Source organism: Emydura macquarii, unplaced genomic scaffold (assembly GCF_026122565.2).
Source record: "Emydura macquarii macquarii isolate MOO-44397 ecotype Brisbane River unplaced genomic scaffold, CSIRO-AGI_Emac_v2 contig_2676, whole genome shotgun sequence".
Classification (NCBI taxonomy): Eukaryota; Metazoa; Chordata; order Testudines; family Chelidae; genus Emydura; species Emydura macquarii.
The window spans coordinates 11,989,139-12,012,541 of record NW_027132813.1 but is presented as its reverse complement, the minus strand read 5'-3'; the positions used below and the strand labels follow the sequence as shown (position 1 = coordinate 12,012,541).

At 40.7% G+C, this 23,403-nt stretch overlaps 1 protein-coding gene across 2 annotated transcripts in view; it reads right to left on the bottom strand.

Annotated features, from left to right (window-relative positions):
• The window catches only part of SUSD4 (sushi domain containing 4), a 154,455-nt gene that overhangs the window by 27,080 nt on the left and 103,972 nt on the right, over window positions 1–23,403 (bottom strand). Inside the window, exons 3-4 of one of the 2 annotated variants that reach the window (XM_067564892.1) lie at window positions 11,551–11,763; window positions 4,363–4,542 (exon numbers count right to left, since the gene is read on the bottom strand). In XM_067564892.1, the coding sequence (XP_067420993.1) occupies window positions 4,363–4,542; window positions 11,551–11,763 (393 nt within the window). The remainder of the gene's footprint in view (window positions 1–4,362; window positions 4,543–11,550; window positions 11,764–23,403) is intronic. The other variant, XM_067564893.1, reaches the window with a different exon arrangement.

Here is a 23,403-nt window from a genome sequence, read left to right as displayed (position 1 = left end):
TCCGCTGCAGATCCAACATAGGATTAATGACAATTGCAATGTTTTGTTTTGCACACCCACACATTCACCAATTTAGCAGTTACCTATGATGAGATGGAATCCTTAATAAAGATTGTCACTTATATCAAACCATGGGTTTTATTTCTCTCCTCAAAAAGGCAGTCACAGAGGTTACGTTTAATACTGAAACGGATGTTGTTACAAGATATGCACAGCAGCAAAGGAGACGAAGATTTTCACAAATTAGTAGTGATTTTGGGACCTCAATTTGAGATAATTTAAAGTAGCCTGATTTTCAGAAAGCTCCGAGTGCACTCAGATTCTGGAAATCAGGGCCCTTAAAGGTGTTTCAGATGGGGCACCCAAAAATGGAGACACCTAAAATCACTAGTCATTTTTGAAAACAGTGGCCAGAACGTATCTAGAAAGGGACAAATTTACCTTCAGTGGAGTTACACCAGGGATGAATTTGGCCTACAGTGATTTGGCCTACAGGTAGATTTTGTCATTTTGGCACCCTAAAGGGGGAATTGACAGCAGTTGGCTTTACAAATGAGATGACTTTTGAAATAAAAGGAAATTCACTACATGATCACTTATGGCTTTCTAATATTTGATTCATAGATATGCAAATATGGTTTTGAGCAGATATTGAGACTTGAGATTTCAAGTTGTGTACTGAAATAAATGAGAATTACTTTGCTCACTGCCTTAAAAATGACCCTCCTGGTGATGACTAATGGTGTTGATTTTTAACTTGCAATGATTTTGAAGAAGGATGATTCGCAATCTGGGAATGGAAAAAGCCTTATGAAAATGTATGAGACTAATAGAAGCTGTTTGTTGTGGCAACAACAACAGTTAATAGGCCTCTTGTCACTATCAGGAATTCCAGAAGGATCATCACATGTATTCCCATAATTTTAAGCCTTGTTACACAAGCTGCAAAACATCAGAGTCTTACTTTATCAAAATAAAAGCTATAGGACAGATCCTCCAATTTGAGTACATCCTGCAAAGTACTTTGCTTTGCTTGAGATGCCCAGGCATCATTTTAAGAAACAGCTTCTAAATTAGCCCAAAAGTAGGAGATTAATTCAGGGCCTGCCCATTGAGGTTGAGGGGGGGAGGGAAGGAGAGAGCTTGTTGAAGCATGCTCAGCCCTCAGCACAATGGCTTTTAATAGTAGTTTTACTAGTTCATGAATCCCTCTACTCAAATAAAGCCCCAATGGCCCTATTTATTGGCTACTGCCTCCTCTTCTGGACCAAATATAAAACACATCCACTTCTGCAGACAGAAAGAGTCCGGACTACCTAAAATGGACCAAATTTACCTTCAATTGAATTATACCGAGGTGAATTTGGCCTCTTGGCCAGATTTCTAAAGGTACTTAGGTACCTAAAGAAGGTGGTAGGCATCTAGTGAGATTTTCAAATAGGTTCTTTTGAAAATCCCAGTGCATCTGTAGACACCTAAATACCTTTGACAATCTGGCCCTAAGTGACTAAGTTCAGACAAGGTTTTGCTTGCATTTCCAGAAAAAGATGACAACTCTAATGCATGGACTCCAATAACCACTGTGTAAGTGCAAATTGAAAAAGTACATTGTGAAATGTAGTATTAAAGCCTGGTTATAATTCCTGGTGTGACTGTAAAGATGACCTGCAGAAAATCGTATTACTTATGAGCATGCAGTTCACAGGGCTATAGTAAACCGAACCTGTCTTTTCTTCAGCCTCTCCATCTGGGTTCACAGGAAGAGGGTCTGGAGGCAAGAGAGTTTTCCCTGAGGACATACATAAGGTCTTGGATGGGCTTGTACTCGGGTGGCTAGCCTATCCCACTGTTTGTGCCACCACAGCTACATGTCTGTTCTCGCAGGCTAGCTCAACCAGAGCTAGTACAGCTATGTCTACTTGATCTGAAAGTTATACCTCCAGCTCCAGGGTAGGTATACCCAAAGTCAGATGTGATCTGCCATTCTCCTGCTTTACACTTAAGGGTTATCTTCTAGCCCCTGATCATCAAAGGTATTTAGGCACCTAACTCCCACTGAAATCAATGTGAGTTGGGCACCTAAGTACCTTTGAGGATCTGGGTCTTAGTGACCGGGTTCATGTTTTTCACCCAAAAATACAATCAGAAGATCATATACTTTCCCCCTATTTTTGAACAAATTAAGTTGATCTACTCTAGCAAGTTCTCACTGTTTTTTCCTTTGCTAAAATTGTTAACTTGGCAAATAAAGGAAGGAGCAGAGGGAGTTGGTATTAGAAAACAAAGCCATTCACTTCTAGTTAACTCAAATCCATCCCAGATCAGTTACTGTCAAATGCCTAAATCATTCGGCCTGTTTCTAATTTACAGCAAGACCTCTTTCCACAGCTTTAAACAACATAAAAGGGGCCTTAGTGTAATGAGAATCAGGCCCACAATAATTGGTGGGCTATCTAAAATGAGCTAGTGGCACATCTCCTAGTGGACAAGTGCCCGCATCGTATTTAGCACTCATGGTGGCAATCCTAACAGACGGCACACTCTGAACAGCTGGTAACTCCACAACAAGACTTGAGAACCACTGGAGAGTAACGCACGGAAGTCTGCACAGAGATTTCACACTAGTGCTGCTGATCTAGTACCTCTTACTTGCACTAAATTTATTTTTAAAATGTGGTTAATGCTGAGTTAAACAGGAGGAGAACTGAGGTTTGTGTTTAGGAGTAATATGAATCTACTGCAGCTGAGGTGTGCATAGCAACAGTTGCCTTCTGTTCCACGGTTTTGATACTGCACTGGAGGGAATCTGATCATCTGATTAATAACCCAGAAAAATTCCACTGAAAGCTGTCTGAGTAGCCCCTAAATGCAAAACAAATAGTGTTTGAGTCTGTCATTGTTTGTTAAAAAATGGCAGGTGCACTTAAAACTATCACACACAAATGCCCTTTGCAATGGGGTGCAATGGTGAAAAGTGCATTCACAATTTTGACTGGAAAAGGCAATTTTCTACAGGGCTCTGCTTTTTTTTTTTTTTTTTGCTAGCATCCACGGATACAATTTATTTTTTCTCTAAGAGATTTGCAAAGCAAAATCAAGCTATAATTGCCTAACTTCAACATGCCGGTGCCACATGGCAGCTATAAGACCTTTCTTTGTGAATGTCATATTAAAGAAAATTAAAGCCAGAATTAATCACTCAAGGACTTGTTTTTCTTCTATATTGGCCACAGTGTATTTAGGAACTGTCTGTTTTAAGTAACATTTGATTATTTTTCTGCTCTCCCTGCATTTTAAAAGATTAACAGAATAAGAGGAACTATCAAACTGACATAAAATACATTTGTACCATGGTGATAAGTCGTAATTTTCAATACAATCCCCATCGCCATTAAAAATACAATAGTTCATCACTGCAGTCACAGACGTTCTAAATTTACAGGCATAACCCTGGAAGGGGCTGCACATCCATGATTCACACTGACTTCAACTCAAAGGGGGCTCAGCACTTTCACGTCCAGGCCCCAAATGACAGTATACTTCCTCAATTGTATTACATACGGAAGGCCTTTCTAGATAAGGAAAAGAGGTCAAGGTTAGGTGCGGTTAGCTTACACACAATAGCCAACCCTAATCTTTCCCTTGGTGCAGATGCAGGTTAACACCTTTTGCTGTGATTAAGCTGGTCAAGACTAACCCCAGGGGAGCCTAGGATCAACCTCAACTGGCTAAACTGAAGTTAAAGGTACTAACTCGCTCCTGTGCAAGAGAAAAGGGTTATGGTTAGACCAGGGTATTTAACATCTGTCCACTAACTCTGGCCTAGCCTCAATCACTCTTCCCAAGTCTAGACAAATTCAAGCTGTGTTTTTTCCTTCTCATACACCATCATTAGCACTAATGGTTCAGCTGGCCAAATCAGGCCCTTTGCAACTGCACAGTGTTCAGTCAGTATCCATGGGGTTAACTGATTTAAAATTTGGTAAACAATTCTGTTGAAAAAACCTAGAAACGGTGCACTGATTTAGCTTGTCCAAAGGGCCTTGTGCTGACTTAATGGGTGAATTTCATTCTGTTTCATTAAAAGAGAATAAATGCCTACCTCAGATTTTAGACTAGCAAATAAATAACAAAATTTAACATAATATTTTAAGATGAAGCTATGTTGGAATATGGAATTTTACTTCCAAAAGCAAACAATAGGGATGAACAAATCCAAAAGCCTTTGCAGAAATACTGTTAGAAAATTGTACAATTGGATCGATCAGCTCACTGCTGTCTTCTTTAGTTGCAGAAAAAAGTGTTGAGTAAACTATTACACGGTGCAAGAGCTGTAAAATAGGATGTTCTGGTATACTATACCTTGACAAATGGGCAGATTATCCCACATTCCATCGTCTTGACATATTGAAACCATGTTGTCTAAGTCTGGGTAACGGATCTGGAATCCTTCATGACAGCTGATTATTAACTTATCTCCAGTCCTGTATGTCTTGTTATAAATCTCTGCATCATCAACATGCGGAACAAGGCAATCTGTGACTTAATAAAAAATTATGTATTAACAACTTAGTTACAAAAAAATTGTGGCCAGTTACTCTTAAGCAAAATTAACCCACAATATATCTGTTCTGGTTAAACGGTTTGCAGCCTGCACAGCACAAAATGTAATTCAGTTAATATATACTTTCCCAGTCACTCAGCAGTACCAAAGTCCATTGTATGATAGTAGAGTCTGATGTGTTATAATAAGAGTATGTATTTCCAATAGTTGTATACAGGCAGATGGAGACTGTATTGCTAGATTGCTTTTAATATTCCCCTTCCATCACATATACAAGTTAAACTGCATGTACAGGAAGTCAGTTCAAGTAAGAGGGCAGACTAACAGCACTATGCAAGAGGAGGAAAAAGAAAAGAGGAAATGCAGATAATGTATAAGGAATAAAGAAGAATTACAGTGTAAGTAAAGAGAGCGAATGAGAACCAACTACATTTACAAGGGTCCACTCAGAACTGGTTTACAGAGTTCACACCAAATACCCCTTCATTTTAAGCTCCTCATCAGCTAAATCCCTCACTACACTATTAATGACTACATCTCTGAGTTCAGTGCCACATCTTCCCATTGCCTGGGAATCTGCACAGCAGCAGGGCAGCAAACTTGATTTAGTCCCCCATCCTCACTCTGCCTTGCTTGCCCTTCAAATCTACATGCTGGGAATCCAGCTGTGGGATGAGGTTTGCCTATTTATATCCTTCTCCTTGCACAGGCTCAGTGGTTAGCCAATAGCAAATCCCACTTACTAGGGTTCAATTTGCTCATTTGTTTTTTTACTTTTAGTGATTTACGACCAATCACAGACAGTAAAACAAAAAAACCCACATAGATTAAGAGATCACATCACGTTACCCATTTGCACACATCTGTCCACAGGCTGGCCATACACAGGCCACTAAGTTGTAGTTCACATTCATACTTAAACCTTCCCAGGCTGCATACTGTGTATATTATGCAACATCTTCAATTTATACCTGTCTTTCTGGATTACATTTTATTCAGTAGACTTTTATTATGTCACCTGGAAACATTAGTAGTCAAAGATTTAACACTTTCCCATTACCTTTAACTATTTCACTGTGGCTGAAATTGCCAGGTATTCTGGCAGAGCACACCTGCTGTCCACTGGAATGTTAGTGGATGATGGCAGCATATCAGGTGCTGCAGGGGACCAGCAGCAAGAGGGATTAATTTATAGAGTGCCCAGATCTGGGATGATGTGTAAACTAACAAAAAGTTAAACCCACACCATGTTTAGTACCCAGATACTCCCTCAAAAATCTGGGCAAACCTTCTCCCCCTCCCCCCAAATAAATAGAAATCAGGGAGAGCTAGTGAGCATGAGAGTGAAAAAATGATGCCCTGACCCAACAGAAAAGCTTTATACCAAGCCTTGACTATTGCCATAAAGGGGCTTCAGTGGATGTGTTCAGGGATGGAATGACATAGATGGGGTTCCGGATCCCTAGCCTGATGCAGATGGAAGCTCAGGACAGATGGCAAGAGACAGTGTTGATGAATAGCTTATTCTTGGGATAATGGTGTCCTGCTGCTACATAAACACAGAAGCAAAATAGGCACTGAGATGAAATATGAAATTTTATTTTCAAAGCAGGTGAAATTGATCCTGTAACAATGATCTATTACAATGACTTCGTTCCTATTATCCCAAATGATGGCTGAAGACTGAATCATTTTAATCAGATGGATGTTAGCAGCGTACAGTGACAGTTGCTCACTGTACCATTATTGGTCCACTACGCCCTGGCTGGCTTAAATAAAAGACCTGTTGTAAGCTTCAGCTAATCAGAGATCAGTATATACACAATAATACAGCTTTTTGGAAAGTCTACTGTATTGTTCTGAGTAAACAGGTTCTTCTGGCTGAATATGCATTGTTTAGCTTTTATCCATGAATAACTTGCTGTATTCTTCCCCTCCAGAACTGGATTAGCTGGCAGACATCCCATTTGGAACAGCTGAGAGTAAGTGACTGAATTAAAAGACAAAATAAAATGTGTTACCGTCACTATTTTTCAAGGCACATTTCAGCAAATCCCCTGGAACGTGTAAATCACATTACATGTAATAAGTGATCTTTAACCAGCATTACAGAGCAAAGGATACCACCTATATGTTCTGCTTAGATCTAATATGTTAATGTTAAAGCTGGGGAACGCAAACCATTCCCGTGAGGCACCTTTGTGAACTTCCAGCAGCCTGCAGTTCATCTTTCATACCAAGGTGCATGTCTGTCTGTTCCATTCTGTCGCGACACTGAAACATACATGACCTCTGCTCAATTAAGATTTCAGGGATTATTTTTAACCCCTTCCTGCTCAAAAGAACAGTGCACGCAGGCAGCTCAGTGGGAGGACATGACATGCACACAACAGTGAAGAAATCCAGTGCTCCAGGTGTGTTACTGTAGAGTTGCCCACCAGAGTGGCTTGGATTTTATCTATGCCACAGTGCTTGTTCAGGGGAATGCACAGGGTCTTCCAGGATTGTGAGGGAGTTATGACATGAATGGTGTGATTAAGAATGTGTTCAGTTTTGGGTTAATTGATCTTGACAGTGTCCTCTTAAAAGCAAATACAAGGATCTATATTTTCCCATTCAGTAAATTGTATTTTTGTAATCTATGGAAAATCTTGGTCTGTGAATGCTATAAAATAAAGTTGGCAGAATTAGGCTGGCATGGTAATTCTGTGGATGGGAAAGAAATTACATTTCAGAAGACATCACAGGATTCCTGCTCTTTATTAATTATTGTTACTAGTAGTATTACAACAATGCCTAGAGGCTCCAACTGTGACTGGTGCCCCGTTGTGCTAGGCAGTGTACAGACACAGTACGAGACAGTCTCTGACCTGAACTTGCAATTTAAATAGATAAGACAGAGAAAAATGGGAGGAAGAACACATTATCATCTTTATTTCACAGATGGGGAACAGAGGCACAGAGAGATTAAATCATTTGTCCAAGGTCATGCAGGAAGTCTGTGGCAAAGGTGGAAACTGAACCCAGATTTCCTGAGTTAACCACAAGGCCATCCTTTCTTCCCCTGGGACAGTTGGGAACTGAAAGCATCTAAAAGGTAACTAACAGCCTTGGAGAGTGGGAATGAGAGAGGTCAGCCTGTAGCACCATATAGCATCTCCAAGTGGACTGTAACTGTAAACTCAGCCTGAAAGGAGGTAGGTAGTATTTGTTCCTAGTAGTCTGGCAGCTTCAGCAGCCAGATAGTGCAGTGGGAGAAGATTAAGGTGAAGAAAACATGACACTTATTCTTAAACAGTAAATGCCAATTCTCACTTTGATGCCTCAAGATTTACATCCATAACCCCATTAGAACTGATGGAAGTTACATGCATCACACACTGTAGATCGACACGAGACTATAATTTGAAGTAAACAGGTTTTTCACAAGTGCATTTATCAAGTATATAGTCATGCTGTGCCATACAACTTTGTCCTTGCATTGACACTTAAGATCCTCTGCACGTTAACAGGAAATGGCAGGTCTATTTAATCAAATCAATTGACTGAAAATCTTCTGGTAGGCTTATTCATTTTTAAATGAAGAACTTTTTATATAGATTGACATTTCATAGTCTTTTAAATAGCATTAATACCTGAGTTTATAAAGCAAAATCAATTTTAGATTGTTCTAGCAAATTGTTAAGAAATAATTTTACATATACAAACTGTCCCTTTAAAGTAAGACTTCTGGGATTGAGTTTAAAATAAATTGTGTATGTTGGTGGTTTTTAATGCTCAAGTTTTCTAATGTTGATCATATTAAAAACAGCTATTTTAATGGTCCAGATGGCAGTACCTGAAATTTACATAAGGCACAGTAGCAAATATAATAACCAACATTTGTCTTAAACAGTCAAGTAGTGCTTTTAACGTACAGATTATTTTACATTCTGATGGGTTATAATGAGTATGTTAAAATATGAAAAGCCTGCTTTGCCACTAATTGCTCTAGATTTCTACACATATCACTAAAGAAGAAAATGTCTGATGAAAACTTTTTTGCAAGTCACTAAACCTCTGACAGGTGCCATGAGAACCCAAAAAGGTGTTACAACTCCAAATACATTCCAGATATCCCATGCTACTACACTGCTCATCAATCTACAAAGTCTCCTGTCTGGTGACTAAGGGCACAATTCAGGAAAGTATTATACAGCTGCTTAAATCCTATTGATAAAAGTCAGGCATGTGCTTAAGTGCTTTTCTGAATCAGGGAGTCTATTATGCAATGGCAGGGGGATGAACTATTATGATCTAAAATAAATCATTCTTTTCTATTGCTAAATTCTATGATTTTTTATACTACAATATTTAGACCTCAATTCAGGAAAGCATCCCTAACCAGTCAAGTATTTACACGTGTTTAACTGCTTTCCTGAATCAGGGCCTTACTCTCTTGGGCCCTAATCCAAAAAAGCACTTAAGCACATGCTTAACTCTAAACAGATGAGTAGCCACCTGTTTACAGTTAAACTTATACTTAAGTGTTTCTGGATGAAGGCTTTCACTGGCATTCCTATTTAAGGGCCCAATGCTGCAAGTTAATGATCGTCTCCTGTGAGTTTGCTGGGCATTACCATCTCCTGCACATGGGGTGAAATCTTGACTCCATTGAACTTACTGGGAGTTTTACCATTGACTTCCATGGGGGCAGAATTTCACCCATGGATTCTAATAGACTGACTTTTGTGTACACAATAAAACTTATTAGTGCTTAGTGTAACGGTTGCAACAAGTGATACATGTACTGTCTCAGAGATATGCAGAAGAGCTCCCCAAGCAAACACTTAGCAATGTTTAACAGAAAATAAGTGCCATCTTCTTTCTCTCATTTTATTGCTCATTTTAAACATAAGTGTTTCCACTGTCATTCCATTTTCACTTTTTCACTAACACTCATTTGAATAAAGAATATGGATGTCAATGCCAGGTGATAGGAATATGTAAGTGTGTGCATATTACACAAATATGCTGTTAAAAATGTGGCAGATTTTTTCTTTGTAACTATTTCACTGGTGATAAAACAGTAAAGTAAAACAAAAAAGTTACTGCTATTTTACTGGGCCATATCTACAGGATTATTTCTGCCATAGCATGAAATGTGCAAAGCACTGTACAATAGAAAAAGTCTCTTTCAGAAGCAGCAAAATGGGATTGAATTGTCCTGGTAATTTTAGGTGGTAAGTTTCTTCTTTGCAGTGGAAAAGAACAGAGTAAAACTCTCATGTCACCCTGTTAAAAATTAAAACAAAACAAAACAAAACAAACAAATACTATTGAGATTTACTGAAAGAAAAAGTACCAAGAAGAGACTGTGGCTGCAAAGGATTCACTTATTGTGATTCAGAAGGAACATGCTGCCATGAAACAATTTTACATCCAAACCCATGGGCCTCTGTACTTTTCAGCTTAGAACATATGATTCATAACTCAACTGACAAAATATAAAAAGGTTTTTTCCTCATGATATATTTACAGTTACTGTACACGTTGGGCTAAGTCTTACTCAAATGGCCATACTGACCTGTGTAATACAAGTCTCTATAGTCCATGTAGCCTCAATTGTTTCTTTTGAGTCAGGTCTACACCCTCATGCAGATCTAGGTAAAGGTATTTTATCCTCTTGTTTGTCAAGGGACTCTTGGCAAGTAAAATTTGACCCTGCTCTCATTAATTAATGGTAATTTGCTACTGATTTTAATGGAAGCAAAAGCAGGCCCTAAAACATAACAGGTACAGTTGGGGGGGGAAAAACAAAGAAAAATTCTTCTCAGATATGCAGGACCAGTTGCTCAACTGGAGTAAATCAGCATGACTCCACCAGCTGAACATCTGCCCCACAGTTTTTAACATAGTGAAGAGAGAACTCTCCCAGCCAAATGTTATTTATCAAGTTCCACAGAGGTAAAGCATTCACACTAAATCCGCTGACACTTTTTATGTCTCTTGATTATAGTATCTCTGCTGAACAAAAATAAATCAATCGTAGAAAGAAGTGATACTTTTAATATACTTGGTGAAATGAACAGTACGCACTACTTGGACACATTTTTGGCCAAAGTTAATGTTAAAGTTAATTTCCATCCCAACTGAAACATCCCTAGGGTCCTGAACTTTGACTAGCATTTCAGGTCAAAACGGGATAACAGTATTGTTTGTTCTCTGTGTGGGTGAGCAAAAAAACAAAAACATCCATCTATTCCTGGATACTAAGAGAAGATAAAACTGTTATAGGCAATGTAATAAAATAACAAGTTGACAAAAAAAATAACAAGTTTAAAAGATTGGGCTATCAAATCGCAAACATCTTAGAAGAAAAGGTAACTTAGTGTCCCAAATACTTAAAACCAGATACATTTTTAAACAGACCATATTTACTTATAACAAAAATCAAGTTGTTTTACCCCATGAATGTCTGAATTACTTAAAAGTAAATATTTACAGTGCAATAAATTACTGCTTGCCATATCTGTTTCATCCTCCAACTAATTCTGAACAATGTACATGAAATAAATAATAATTGATGTAAGTCTCTGATTAACGTATATCTTTGTTACCATTAGAAAAGAATTATATTTTCATGGTACGATATTACAGAAAGGAGCACTAAGTGGACAGTATAGTAATAAATAATGTTATTGTAATCAGTAGTAGTATTCTCTCTCTCTTTCTGTTTTGACAAAAGCAGTGCTAAATCAATTGGACATTATTACATTCATGGCTAGGATTCATTTACTTCCCCTGTTCCTGTTCAGATAATACACACAGCCGCGTGCGCTAACTAATTTATCTGGATAAAAATTTAATTCAGAAATTAAAACACATATTGAATATAATCGTATGAAATGGGTTCCAGACTTTTGCACTCTGCATGGAGACATAATGGTATGTAGGTAAGTGATCAACACTGATGTGCGTGAAATGTTTAAACAAAATTGACTTACCTTCTTGTAGGCACACAGGTTTATCACTTGGTTTCCAGCTCAAGGAGCCATTAAAATGTCTCACACAAAGTTTTTTTGAAGGACCCTTAAGCCTGTATCCTTCTTGACAGTGAAGCCGAACTACAGCGCTTTCAAAGAAAACACCTGCACTGGGTGTCCTGTATCCATGTTCAGGGACTCCGGGATTAGCACAAGCACGGAGGTCGTCAAACCCTATGTCAATAAACACGTAAGTCAATTATGTTAATTTATTACTCAAATAGTTGCAGTCTTCCTTTTTCCAGGATTCACCATGTTGACAGGCTCTGGAGAACAGCAACAACCAGTGGAGGACAGTGATATAGTGGAGGACAGCAGGGGGAAGGGGAGTTATTTGGAAGAGCCAAAGGAAAGAGACAGTAAAATAGAGAGGAAGAAACAGTAAAAGAGAAATGGGGAGAACAAAAGAGAAAGCATAATGGGCATGAAGTCTAGCTGCCACCCAAGGAATCAGGAGCCAGTCTAGGAGCTGAGTTGGCTGGGGGGCAGGATGGACATTTTGGGGAATACCAGTACATAGGGGAAAGTGATATTTTACATTGGGTGGATGAGATCCCACTATGAAGCTGGCTTGTGGGTCAGTTCAAATATTGGTAAAAGCCTTCTGGAGGACCACTAGCAGGAGCTAACAGCAGGAGGGACTATGTTAAGACATTTTCTTCCAGAGAACTACTAAACAACAAACAAAAAGCTAGAAATCACATTTGTAAAATGTGTGTAGTACTTTATCAAGCTCACTTATATAGTGTCTTTTAGTCTATAGTATATAATGTATTTTATGCAAAATGTTGCTTTTTTATGATAAAAAACAACAAAGGTTTAGTGTTGTACTGAACATGTACAGCATATTGAAAAAGGAAACAGCTCTGCAACATGATCAGCAGGGGAGCAATCAGCCAGTGGGAGAGATGCCTGGAAAATGTGAAGACCATCAAACTATAGCTTTAATGTTTTGATTTTAAAAGAAAAGAGTAGTACAAGGGGCCTATCATCAAGTAAATGTTGGCTCCGCCCCGACCTGTCAGGGTCCACTCACCTGTTACCTTAAGACCCACCCCCAAGGGTATTACTTCCAGGACAAGATAGAAACCTACCAGAAGCAAGGGAGTGGCATGTGACCCCTTTAAGAATTCTGCCCTTCACCAATCCGGGTGGGTTTCACTTCCATAGGACCACCTCCAGGAGCAGATTTGACCAATTGGGAGAAATTCTGGGGCAGAGTGACCCATCTGGAACTGGGTCACGTGACCCCCTCTAAGAACTCCTCCCACCACCCTCCACCAATCGAAGCCGGTTTCATCCCCATAGGACCTCCCCGAGAGTGGATTGACCAATTGGGGGGGGGTAGGTGAAGAGGGTCATGTGACCCCTCTGAGAACTACTGCTGCCTTCTACCAATCGGAGTGGATTTCAGACCTTTGTTGCAGCAGAATTCCCAGCATATGCCCACCCCTCACCCCCCGCCCACTCGGTGCCAACAGTAAAACCGTGACCTGACCTTATTAGGCTGCATCTGTTGTTTACAGCATTTAGTTGTTATGCTGCTATAAGAAAACCGCCTACGCACCCCAGTATCTTTCTAGCCCACAGATAACGGGCTATGTATCCAGTGCCATAACAGCTTCACCCAAGGCCACAGGCCTCGTCATAGTCTGGCACGTACTAATGTATATCCCTCCCCCAATCCAGAGCTACCAAACTTGTGATGCATTCTCTAGTATAAAAAGGGGTACGCCCCATGCCCAAATTGAGAAAGCGTTCGCCAGCCTGATCACCTGGACTGCCCTGCTTCTCCCGTTCCCGTACTCTGAGCGCGAAACATGAAAGCCGGCCCGTATCGAACGACATGCGACTCCTTCTGTGCCTAGTGGTGAGATATAAAAAGTAACTGCTTTGCCTGTTTCTCTGCCTACTTTATATGATAATCATTTAAGCTACGTATTAAGTATTACAGCGTGTACCCCATATTCCTTAATAAAATTTTGTTGTATTATCCAACTGACTGATTATTGATTCTGGGGGATCCATAACCTGTCGAGACAACCTTTAGGACCGTCCCAAGAGCGGATTTAAGGAAAATATGCCGGGACGGAAAACGGCCATGTAACCCCTCTGAGAAGTCCCCCCACCATCCTCTACCAATCAGAGTGGGTTTCACCTCCCTTAGGCCGTCCCAGAAGAGAAATGTGTACCAATCTGAATAGATGTAGCGTGAGAGTGTAGGCCGGAACCTGCCCACAATCTCTGGAGTTCAATGATTGGCTGGCCAGTAGCACTGCCCCCGGAAATCCCAGCACTGCATGAAAGAACCCATCTTGTTTCAAGAACGCGAGTTTCAGAAATAATGGAAACCCTGAGAGAAAACTTGGACTCCTTCACCATGATCTTCACCCTGTGAGATCTTTGGAACTTGTTTTAACTCCGAGGGCCTTGGCCTGCCTGCGGAGAAAGTGCTACATCAGCGACAGTTCCAAGGAGGAGGGAGCGATCAAGGGGAGACCTTTGGCCCAGCCGTTGATGGATATGCCAGAACCCAAGACCTGAGCGCTCGTGAGGCAATCCAATGAGCATTATGGCCTCTTGTCATCACTGGCAGACAAGGTGAATGGAGGAGATGCTGTGCAGGTAAATGAACAATAAGAAATGACAGTTGAGGATGGGATGTAATGGGCTTAGAAACCGACTGGGGGATGTGTAAATCTAAAAAAACCAAACAGTGGGGGGCTGACAGCTGTTCCTTTTCTGAAAATAGACAGCTCAACATTGCCTTTCTAGAGGCCCCAGAGGTCATGGACAGTGTTGCATCAGAGAGCGAAGATGAATCGGGCCTGCCTTGTTTTTGCTCAATGTCAGTACAAATCGTTGTAGAGGATGCCAAGGATGACAGCTATATGGAGTTAAGGAGGACCCTTGGCATGGAACTAACTGAGTCAGTGTCACATCGTGAGTGTAAAAAAGTCATGTGGTCTATTGTACGTGTTGCTATTTATGCTGTCCTTAATCACTGTCATAGGGAGAAGCTTTTAGAAGATTGTGAGGGCTATGTCAGAGGCACACCAGGCCAATGTCTGTGACTTAGACTTCAGAGGACATAAGCTGCAAGCTCCAGGATCTGTGTGGTGAACTGTGTTTGGAAAGCTTATTAAATGCTGTTATTACCATAGGTTATGCTATGCAGTGTTTGTGCTTACCTCAAGAAAATTTAGCACAAGGGGTGACCTGGTAAGTAAGTGCTGTGCAAAACTCTCGAGACCCTGACAGTGTTTTAAAGAAAATTACCACACTGGAGGATGCCTGCTTAGCACATTATATTGACTGTCTAGTCCATACAAAAAGATACAGAACCCTGCTTAGGAAAAAGACTATTTGTAAGAAATCTAAAAGGATTTAGTTAGAGAATGGTGAGGGGACAAACATGCGATATAAAACTTGGTAGCTGTAAATAAAAATATCTATTGAAAAGGGCTTTGTGACTGTCTGTGTTTCTGTTAGAAGGTCTGTGTGGCCTTAAATAAGATAAAAGTTTTGATGGAGCATCTTGGTTTGTTTTCAAGGGGCTGTATGTCTTTTAAATACAAATGGTTTTGTGTTTTTGTGTAAAAAGATCTATTTACAGCAAAAAGCTGAAATGTATGTAGAAGAATCCTGTGGGAAAAACAAAAACAAAACAAAAAAGTGTTTAAAATAAACAAATAAATAAAAAAGCTCCTATATTCTGTATCCAAGAGGGATGTTTGAGACGTGTTTGAGTACAATAGAGCTGACTCACTCTGTTGAGCTGATGATTTAACCACACCTCACTGAAAGGTGACTCTGTTGCCTTAACGAGTCTGTATGTCTAGGTCTAGATTTGACCATCAGGGTTAAAGCTATTAGTGAACAGTGATCAGTAAATAGGTTTGATGGGCATTCACACAAAGTAAGGGAGGTGGGTGAGTGGGAATGTTGAGCTCTGATTAATATTAAATGAAACAAAACCTCAGGAGTTTTTAGATGCTATTGGACAGTTTAAATAAAACCTCAGGAGTTCGCTGAAAGTTATGGGTCAGTCTTTTTAGCAACTCAAAGTCATTACAAGTTTAAAATAATATATTTACAAAAATAAACATGGGCCTAACCCACAATGGAAATGTTTCAAGGGTTCAGAAATCTCCACCATATTTTTATAAAATAAGCATTTGCTGTAAGAAAATTCAAACATTTAAAAAGCTATGGGTATTTTTCGGGTGTTTGCTATGGTTTGATATATCCATTTTATTTCAAAACTTTAAGCATGCAAGAAACATGTTTAAAATGGGGGAAAAAAAAAAAAAAAAAAAAGCCACCCTAAGACATTCCTTGATGTCTGCAAGGTCCTGCAATCAGGAGAAGTTACAGTAATATTTGATCCCAAAAGGGAAAGGTTGGGGAGGAGTATATAAATTCCTTAAGTATCTATTAATTAAGAGTTTTAGTGATTAAATCAAACCTACTAACCTGCTAACTACAGACTGAGTTTGATTGAAACAAAAAGTCAGGATGGTATAAAAACTTCAGCTTTTTTGGAGACTGTTCTCTTATAACAGAAACTATCCTGAACAGCTGCTGGACCGCAAAACAATGTATGTTGCTTGTTTTCTAACTCTGAAAATATATATTATATAATGTTACTCTTTGTCCATGCTGTCCTTACTAATAATGATACATGTCTTTACTGGGTTCTGTTTAGCATGGAAACAGCAACTTCAAGCTGTGTTTCACCAGGGCAAAGTAAAACTTGATTTTTAACTATAGTTGTGCTTAATACTGTTTAATAAAAATGTTTAACCCCCCCAACCCCAGGTATTAAACAGGTTGTAGAGGGTTTGATGCATTTGGGTAATACTACTAACTAAAATTTTGCTTGTTCTTTAACCCAAAGGCCGAAATACAAATGGTGGAAAATAGATTAACCATGTGCTAGAAGCTTCCCTTTACCTTGTGGTAAAAGGTGAATATCTGCAATTGGCTTTTAAATACACATGTGCTTTTAAAATGGTTTAAAAAGTTGGCTTTAGTGTTTAAATTGTGAGTTAGGGGCTTATGCAAGAAATAGTTGTGGGTTTATTGAAAAGTATTTTGTTGCAAACTGTTGGTGTTTTTAAAAGTTTACAAGCGTTTCATGCATTTTATAACAATGTTATCAGCTCCATGGTATGGTCAAAATATGAGACCCCCTTAAATCAGAGGGTAAACAAGCTCAAAAGAAAAAGGAAACAGACAGCTGAAAGGGAAAATTCACCAGCATCCATGACTGACAGATGGATGAAGTCAAGTAAATATATTTTGCTTATTTGTTTAGTTGTTTATGTGGCTTTGTATTTTAAGCAAAAACATAGGTGTGGCTGAGAAAGATTGTCAAGCTAAGTTTTGTGGTTATGGTGAATTTTGTAAAATGTTTTATTTAACGCTAAATTGGAACATCTCTGTTCTTCTAATTAGGCAAGGGCAGCTCTCCTGACAATGCCGTAGTTGGAGCTACAGGGACACCTCCAACAGAACTGCCGAAGAACTTTTAACAGCAATGCCAACAGAAAACAGCAGAAGAGCACAGACGAAGTATCAGGACAGTCCAAAGTTCAGATACATCAAACCCAAGAACAAAACAAAAGACTCTAGTAAAAAGCAACAATGCAAACACAATTCCAGTTCCTCAGCAGTAGACACCACACCAAGCCCTGAGAAAACTGTGAGTGAAAACACACATTTTCACAAGCCGGAGCACACGCGTTAGGGATTGTAAATAAAAAAACAAGGACTGAAAGCTCCTGTGATGCTGTGGTATCTCCTTATGAAGTGTCCGAAAATTCTTACAAACTATTCTTCCACCTCAATAAGCTTGACACAGCTCTTCAGTATTCAAAAAAGATTTGGAAAAATATGATACTTCATCAGAAAGCTGATGGGAGTTGTATCCTCAGGAGTTCTAAAACAAAGGATGACTGGAAACTACATCAAAAATGCAAAACCTCTTGTGGGTGACTTTGAAAAATACTTCAGTTTTCCAGAGGGTGGCTCTGACCAGGCATGACTAGTCATGGAAAGGGGCCCAGGTAAAAAGGCATCTTCAAGAGTACACAACAGCTGAGGTGTAAACAAAAGGGGGGGGGACAACATTTGGAGGTAAATGGATGGCTGCCAAAAAGTTACGGGCCAGGATTGTTGTAAAAATTTTTAAAAAGGTGTGATGGGGTGTACCTGCCCCTCTTGCCAGAGGGGGAGCTCTCAGCTTTCTCAGGGTCCAGAAAGATCCCTCCCCGTCATGCACACTGCACACTCCTTGGCAGGAAGTGGGGGTTAAAAGCCCAAGAGGGTCCAGAGCAGGGTGGAACAACAGAGGACAGACACTCACTCCCAGAGCCCACCAGAAGGGATGCAGCAGCCCCTGCCATGCCGAAAGGGGCATCAGGACTATGGAATGCTCTGCACTGCTGTTTTCTGAGCCCTGCCATGCACAGAGGGGCCTCAGGACTGCTGACCTGCTCAGTCCAGGGGGAGGGGAGGGGTGGTTGCTGGGCCCTGCCGCACATGGGAAACTCCTGAACAGCAACGTTATAGGCAGCCAGGGGCCCAGCATGACACTTCAGGGCCTGCACGAGACGGGAGTTGTACCAACACACACCCCTTTCAGAGGAGCCCTTGGCACCGTCTGTCACAAAAGGCTAACGAGATGATGAGAAAAAACCAAAAAGAGATGCTCCCTAGTGGAGGCTCTCAAACTGATGTATTTAAGAATGGGGAAGCGGAATCCGACCTGCGGGATGGTGGTGACTCTCACATAGAATGTGTTTTAGAAGATTTCCCAGAAGGCTGTCTAGATGGGTCCCCATTTATTCTTGATAATTCTTGTGGTGGCCCCTGGGAGTCTGACTCTCAAATAGCATCTGACATAGAAGATGGACCTTATGGTCCCATAAAGGAATCCCCAAATAACCCTGAAAATGCAGATTCAGATCTCCACAGTGATGTGTCTATGGAGTGAGTGAGAAGTTGGCAATGGGAATTACCTAGATTTAGGGGTTCAGTATATTGTGAAGAATTTTGTTTTGTCAAACTTGTATGAATAAAAACAGCTCAGCAGGTCATTGAAGCTATACACGGGGGGATACAGTTAGTTCTCAATGATGTTAACGGTAGGCTAGGCCCGGACGATTATATTCAGTTACGTTTAGAGAATCGTAATTTAACCAATCCTTTGTTTTCGGTAAGAAGAACTAGGGATGACCTGTCTGCTAATGATTTCTTAAATCAGGCCTCTAAATTTTTACAGAGTAATAGAGAGGCTCATGGCAATTGGACATTACCAATCTATGTTTTGCAGATGAGCTCTTGGCCATCTTGTCCAACTGTACACCTATAGATGCAGAACTGTTAGACGGGGTAAGAAAGTTGCATGAGAAAATAGGATGGTTGGATCAAAAAAAGATTCTGCTCAGCGATGTAGCAGTGTCTGAACAGCATTTAGAAGTCAACATACAGGTGTCACTTTATGTGGGGAAAGAGGGGTGGGGCTTTTTTAAAACAGGGGGCCTAGTGTACCCCAATATATTTTCATCCTGATGCACCATGAGCCTTAGTACAGGGTTCTGGATGTGAAAAGGTTGTTCAGTGTGAAAAATTGTGAGTTTTGCCATGCGGTGTACAGTCATGACTGATCACTCTTGTGGATATCGTTGCCGCCTCTGCTTGATCACGATGTGCTCAGACAGTATGGGAGTGCAGCTGAGGTGTCCTAGCTGCAGAGTGTATTGTTGGTCCAGAGAGTGTTTAGATGGACACGTAGACACTGCATTGAAAAAACAAGATGATTGCCTGTCTAAAACTTTATGTGGTAAGTGTCAGTCTTATATGGACAAGGGGCAAAGGTGCAAAGGGAGGTGCTGTAAGCAGTGTCAGGGTTTGATCACTGGTGATGTAGACAGCCACTTGTGTTTTATGGACAGCATTAAAAAGCCCAAATCATCAGAAAAGTATATTTTTTACGATTTTTGAATGCACACAAGAGACAGGGTTGCATGTGCCCAATTACCTTTTTGCTATGTCCCTAAAGCTGGAAAATTCCTGGGAATTTAAGGGCAGTGTCTTTCTACCTTTGATGAGGTCTTTACTGGCAAAAAGTTCCGGGACTACACATTCATAGCGCACAACTCCAAAACTTATGATGTGTAATTCATTGTTAGACAGTTATTGAAGGAAAAGATGTGCACAGAACTGATAATTCAGAGTAGTAAACTAATGTGTGTGGAAGTTAAGGCCTTGGGCGTTTGTTTTATAGACTCTTTAACTTTCTTGCCCATGAATCTTAGCAAGCTCCCGCAGGTTATGGGATTTGAAGGTTGCAAAGGGTATTTCCCACATTTTTTAACAGTTTAGAAAATCAAAATTACGTGGGCACTATGCCCAGGGAGAAAGCAGAATTTCTTGACTGGTATTGGGACAATTGAAATGTGACTTTTGACTTGCAGAAAGAGCTCACGTATTGTCACTGGGATGTCAACATTTTGAGATGGGCCTGTATCTTGTACAAAGAAATCATGAAAATGACAGAGACGGGAGATATTGTAGAGAGAGACCTTGATAAATTCATAGAGATAACATTGTGTATAGATCCTTTCTGGTACATGACTCTGGCATCTGTCTGCATGGCTATGTACAGATTTATGTTTTTACAGTTTAACACAGTACCATTCTCCCTCCGGACAACTATCACAGGCAGAAAAACAGATATTCAACCCCGTCCATTTGGTGGCTGTTGTATACCGCCCACACAGAAAATATACAGATACATCATGTGTTCCAGGGTGAGGAGTTACAGGTAGAATCCTACTTTCTAGACGGTTACAACGTCATTGATGGGGTAAGCACGGCCTTTGAGTTTAATAGGTGTTTCTTCCATGGCTGCGTCACTTGTTATCGTGAAAAAGCACAAAACCCTATGATGGGGACAACGTTCAGGTTTCTTTATTACAAGATGCAGCTCAAGACTGACTATCTGAAAAGACTAAGATATGTAGTCAGTACTCTCTGAAAGCACGAATGGGAGGTGATGATAGAAAGATATAGGGAGCTTGCAGATTTCTTAAACGAAGCCCAGTTGTCTCGGCCACTGGTGCATAGGGATGCTCTTTCTGGGGAAGGACTAATGCTATCTGTCTCTGTTACAAACCTAACCCCGGTGATGAAATCCACTATTACGATTTTACCAGCCTGTACGCTTTTGTAAATAAAACCAAAGAATACCCTATCGGACACCTGTGACAAGGTGCTGGCTGAGCCCTGAGGGTTAAGCCAGCCCCCTGCCACTGGAGCCCTAATTAAAAGGGGAATGGAGGCAGCTGAATGAGCCTGCAGGGACTGGGCTAACGAGGAGCAGCTGTGAGGCTCATTAGACAGGCCCTATAAAGGCTTGCAGGAAGGAGCTCAAGGCACTGACCAAAGGCTCACGGAAGGAAGGTAGTAGAATAAGTAGCCAGAAGGGGCAAGGGGTCAGCCTGAAAGGGAGAAACCTCAGTTAGAGGTGAGCTGCCCTGATCTGGAGGCTGAAACTGAGTGGCCCCTGGCCTGAGAGTGTACCTGTAAATAGGGGTGGTGGGAAGAAAAGCCTATAAATAAAGAGCACTAGTGGGAGCATGAAGCTGCATCTGTGTGTGGTTTGTGGGGGAAGAAGCCCGGAGCAGCAAGGGGGCGAAAGTGTACCCTTTACAACACCCCGATATCATTCATGACAAATTTGGACCTCTCACAAATTATTTTGGAATTGCGAAAGTTAAAGTGTATCCCCCAACAAGGTCTCTTTTTCCCGTTGTTACCTGTCAGAGGGGGTGGCAAACTTATGTTCTTGCTATGCCGAACCTGTGCAGAAACCAAGCAACAAGAGATGTGCGTCCATACTGATGAGGAGAGGGCCATCCTGGGGACTTGGTGCACAGTGCAATTTAATGCAGCCGTAGCAAATGGGTACCTGGTGGCAAAAATCTATGAAATCTGGCATTTTGAAGAAAAATCTGATAAAATCTTGTCAGAGTACCTAAAATTACACCTCCGTCAGAAACAAGAGACTTCGGGGTATCCTGGTTGGTGCAAGGATGAAGAAAAGCAAAATAAGTATGTTAATGACTTCTACCGGAAGGAAAGCATGCATTTATGCCAATACGAGATTACATTGAATCCTGCTAAGTGCCAAATCGCTAAACTGTTTTTAAATTCTCTGTGGGGTAAATTTGGCCAAAGAACAAACCAACCCAACACCAGCATCGTGAGAGACTCTTTCAGTACCTTTCCAATTATGAGGTTTCATCCTGCAAATTTATCGACGAAACAGTTTTGGAAGTACGTGAAAGACTGCTACACGGTCTCCTGCAATACCAACGTCTTCACATCCTGTTTCACCACTGCTAATGTCCACTTAGAACTATGCAACCTGCTAGACAGGCTGCAAGAGCAGTGCCTGTGTGACGACAGGAACTCAGTAATATTTGTGAAAACGAAGGGTGACTGGAACCCCCATGTTTATTTAGGGGACCTAACAAGCAAGATGCTGTCAGATCAATACATCTCACGGAGTTTGTGTGAGTCGGTCCAAAAATGCATGGGTACAAGCTGTCGGGAGGAAGGTCAAAGGGATTACCCTGAATGTAGCAAACTGTGAAAAGATCAACTTTGACATTTGAAAGATCTAGTCCTGGACTACAGAACGGACCTGGGAAAGAACACCCCAAAAAAGATAGAGGTGCAGCAGCCGTCTATCTTAAGAAACAAAAATCAGCAGCAAATAGAGACAAAGACCCTTAAGAAAACACAGAAAGTTGTTTACAACAAGAGAATCCTCAGAGAAGGTTCTAAAACCCTGCCCTATGGCTTTTGAAAATGGATACGTGGTGGAAACACCCCTTTTCTGTAATTCTCGCAGGGCCTAGCAAACGTAGAAAAAGTTACTTTATAAAAAAAGTGTTGGATAATGCCGAGTGAAAATCGTTTGTTATGCCTGAGAACACTGTGTGGTGATATGGTTGCTGGCAGCCTCTGTATAGCTTATTGGTAAATATTCCTTTATCAAGTTTGTGGAGCAGCTGCCCAATGCTTTTGATAATGACCAGTTTTTTCCTACCAATAAAGTAAATACGATTATCATGTCATAACAGATTAAAATCATTGTATTATGTGTGTGCCCTGAGTCCATGTTGAGAGACGAACAAGTAACCAATTTATATGTGATACATGAAAGAATCTACTGAAAGTTGTTAATTGTGCTTCAAGGTTTTGTAACCAATTATTTTTGTAGTTGTTTCTAGTTATTTTTGTAGTAGATAAGTGGAAGTTGTTAGTTTTGAGATAAGAAAATATGAGTTATGAGCCACATGGGGGAGAAAACTCAAAGGCAGCAAAGAAACCTGGCCTGACCGAAAAATGACCGATTAAACTTGAAATAAGGGGGACTTGTGAACCTAGCAGTTCCGGGCCCATATTTGGAAGTTTGAAGATGCTGCAGCTTTTAATTGGCAAGTTACACCTGGTCAAGGATAAATCCTGGCCTAGGGATTCCTCAAGGAGGGACCAACAAAGTGACGTAGAAAATGCCCATAATTGGTTTGGCGGATGTATAGGCTGGAGTGCAGACAAAGCAAAAATTAGAGAGCCTTGTTGTGAGAACCACGGAGTCTCCCCAAGGGGTACACCGGAATCGTGCCTGCAAGAGGGTCTGATCAGCCGTTTTGCCTCTCTCCAGCCCGTTGTAATTGGGATGATAACCCATTGGGACTTGTCCTGCGGATGATAACCTGGGTGTGAATACGATAG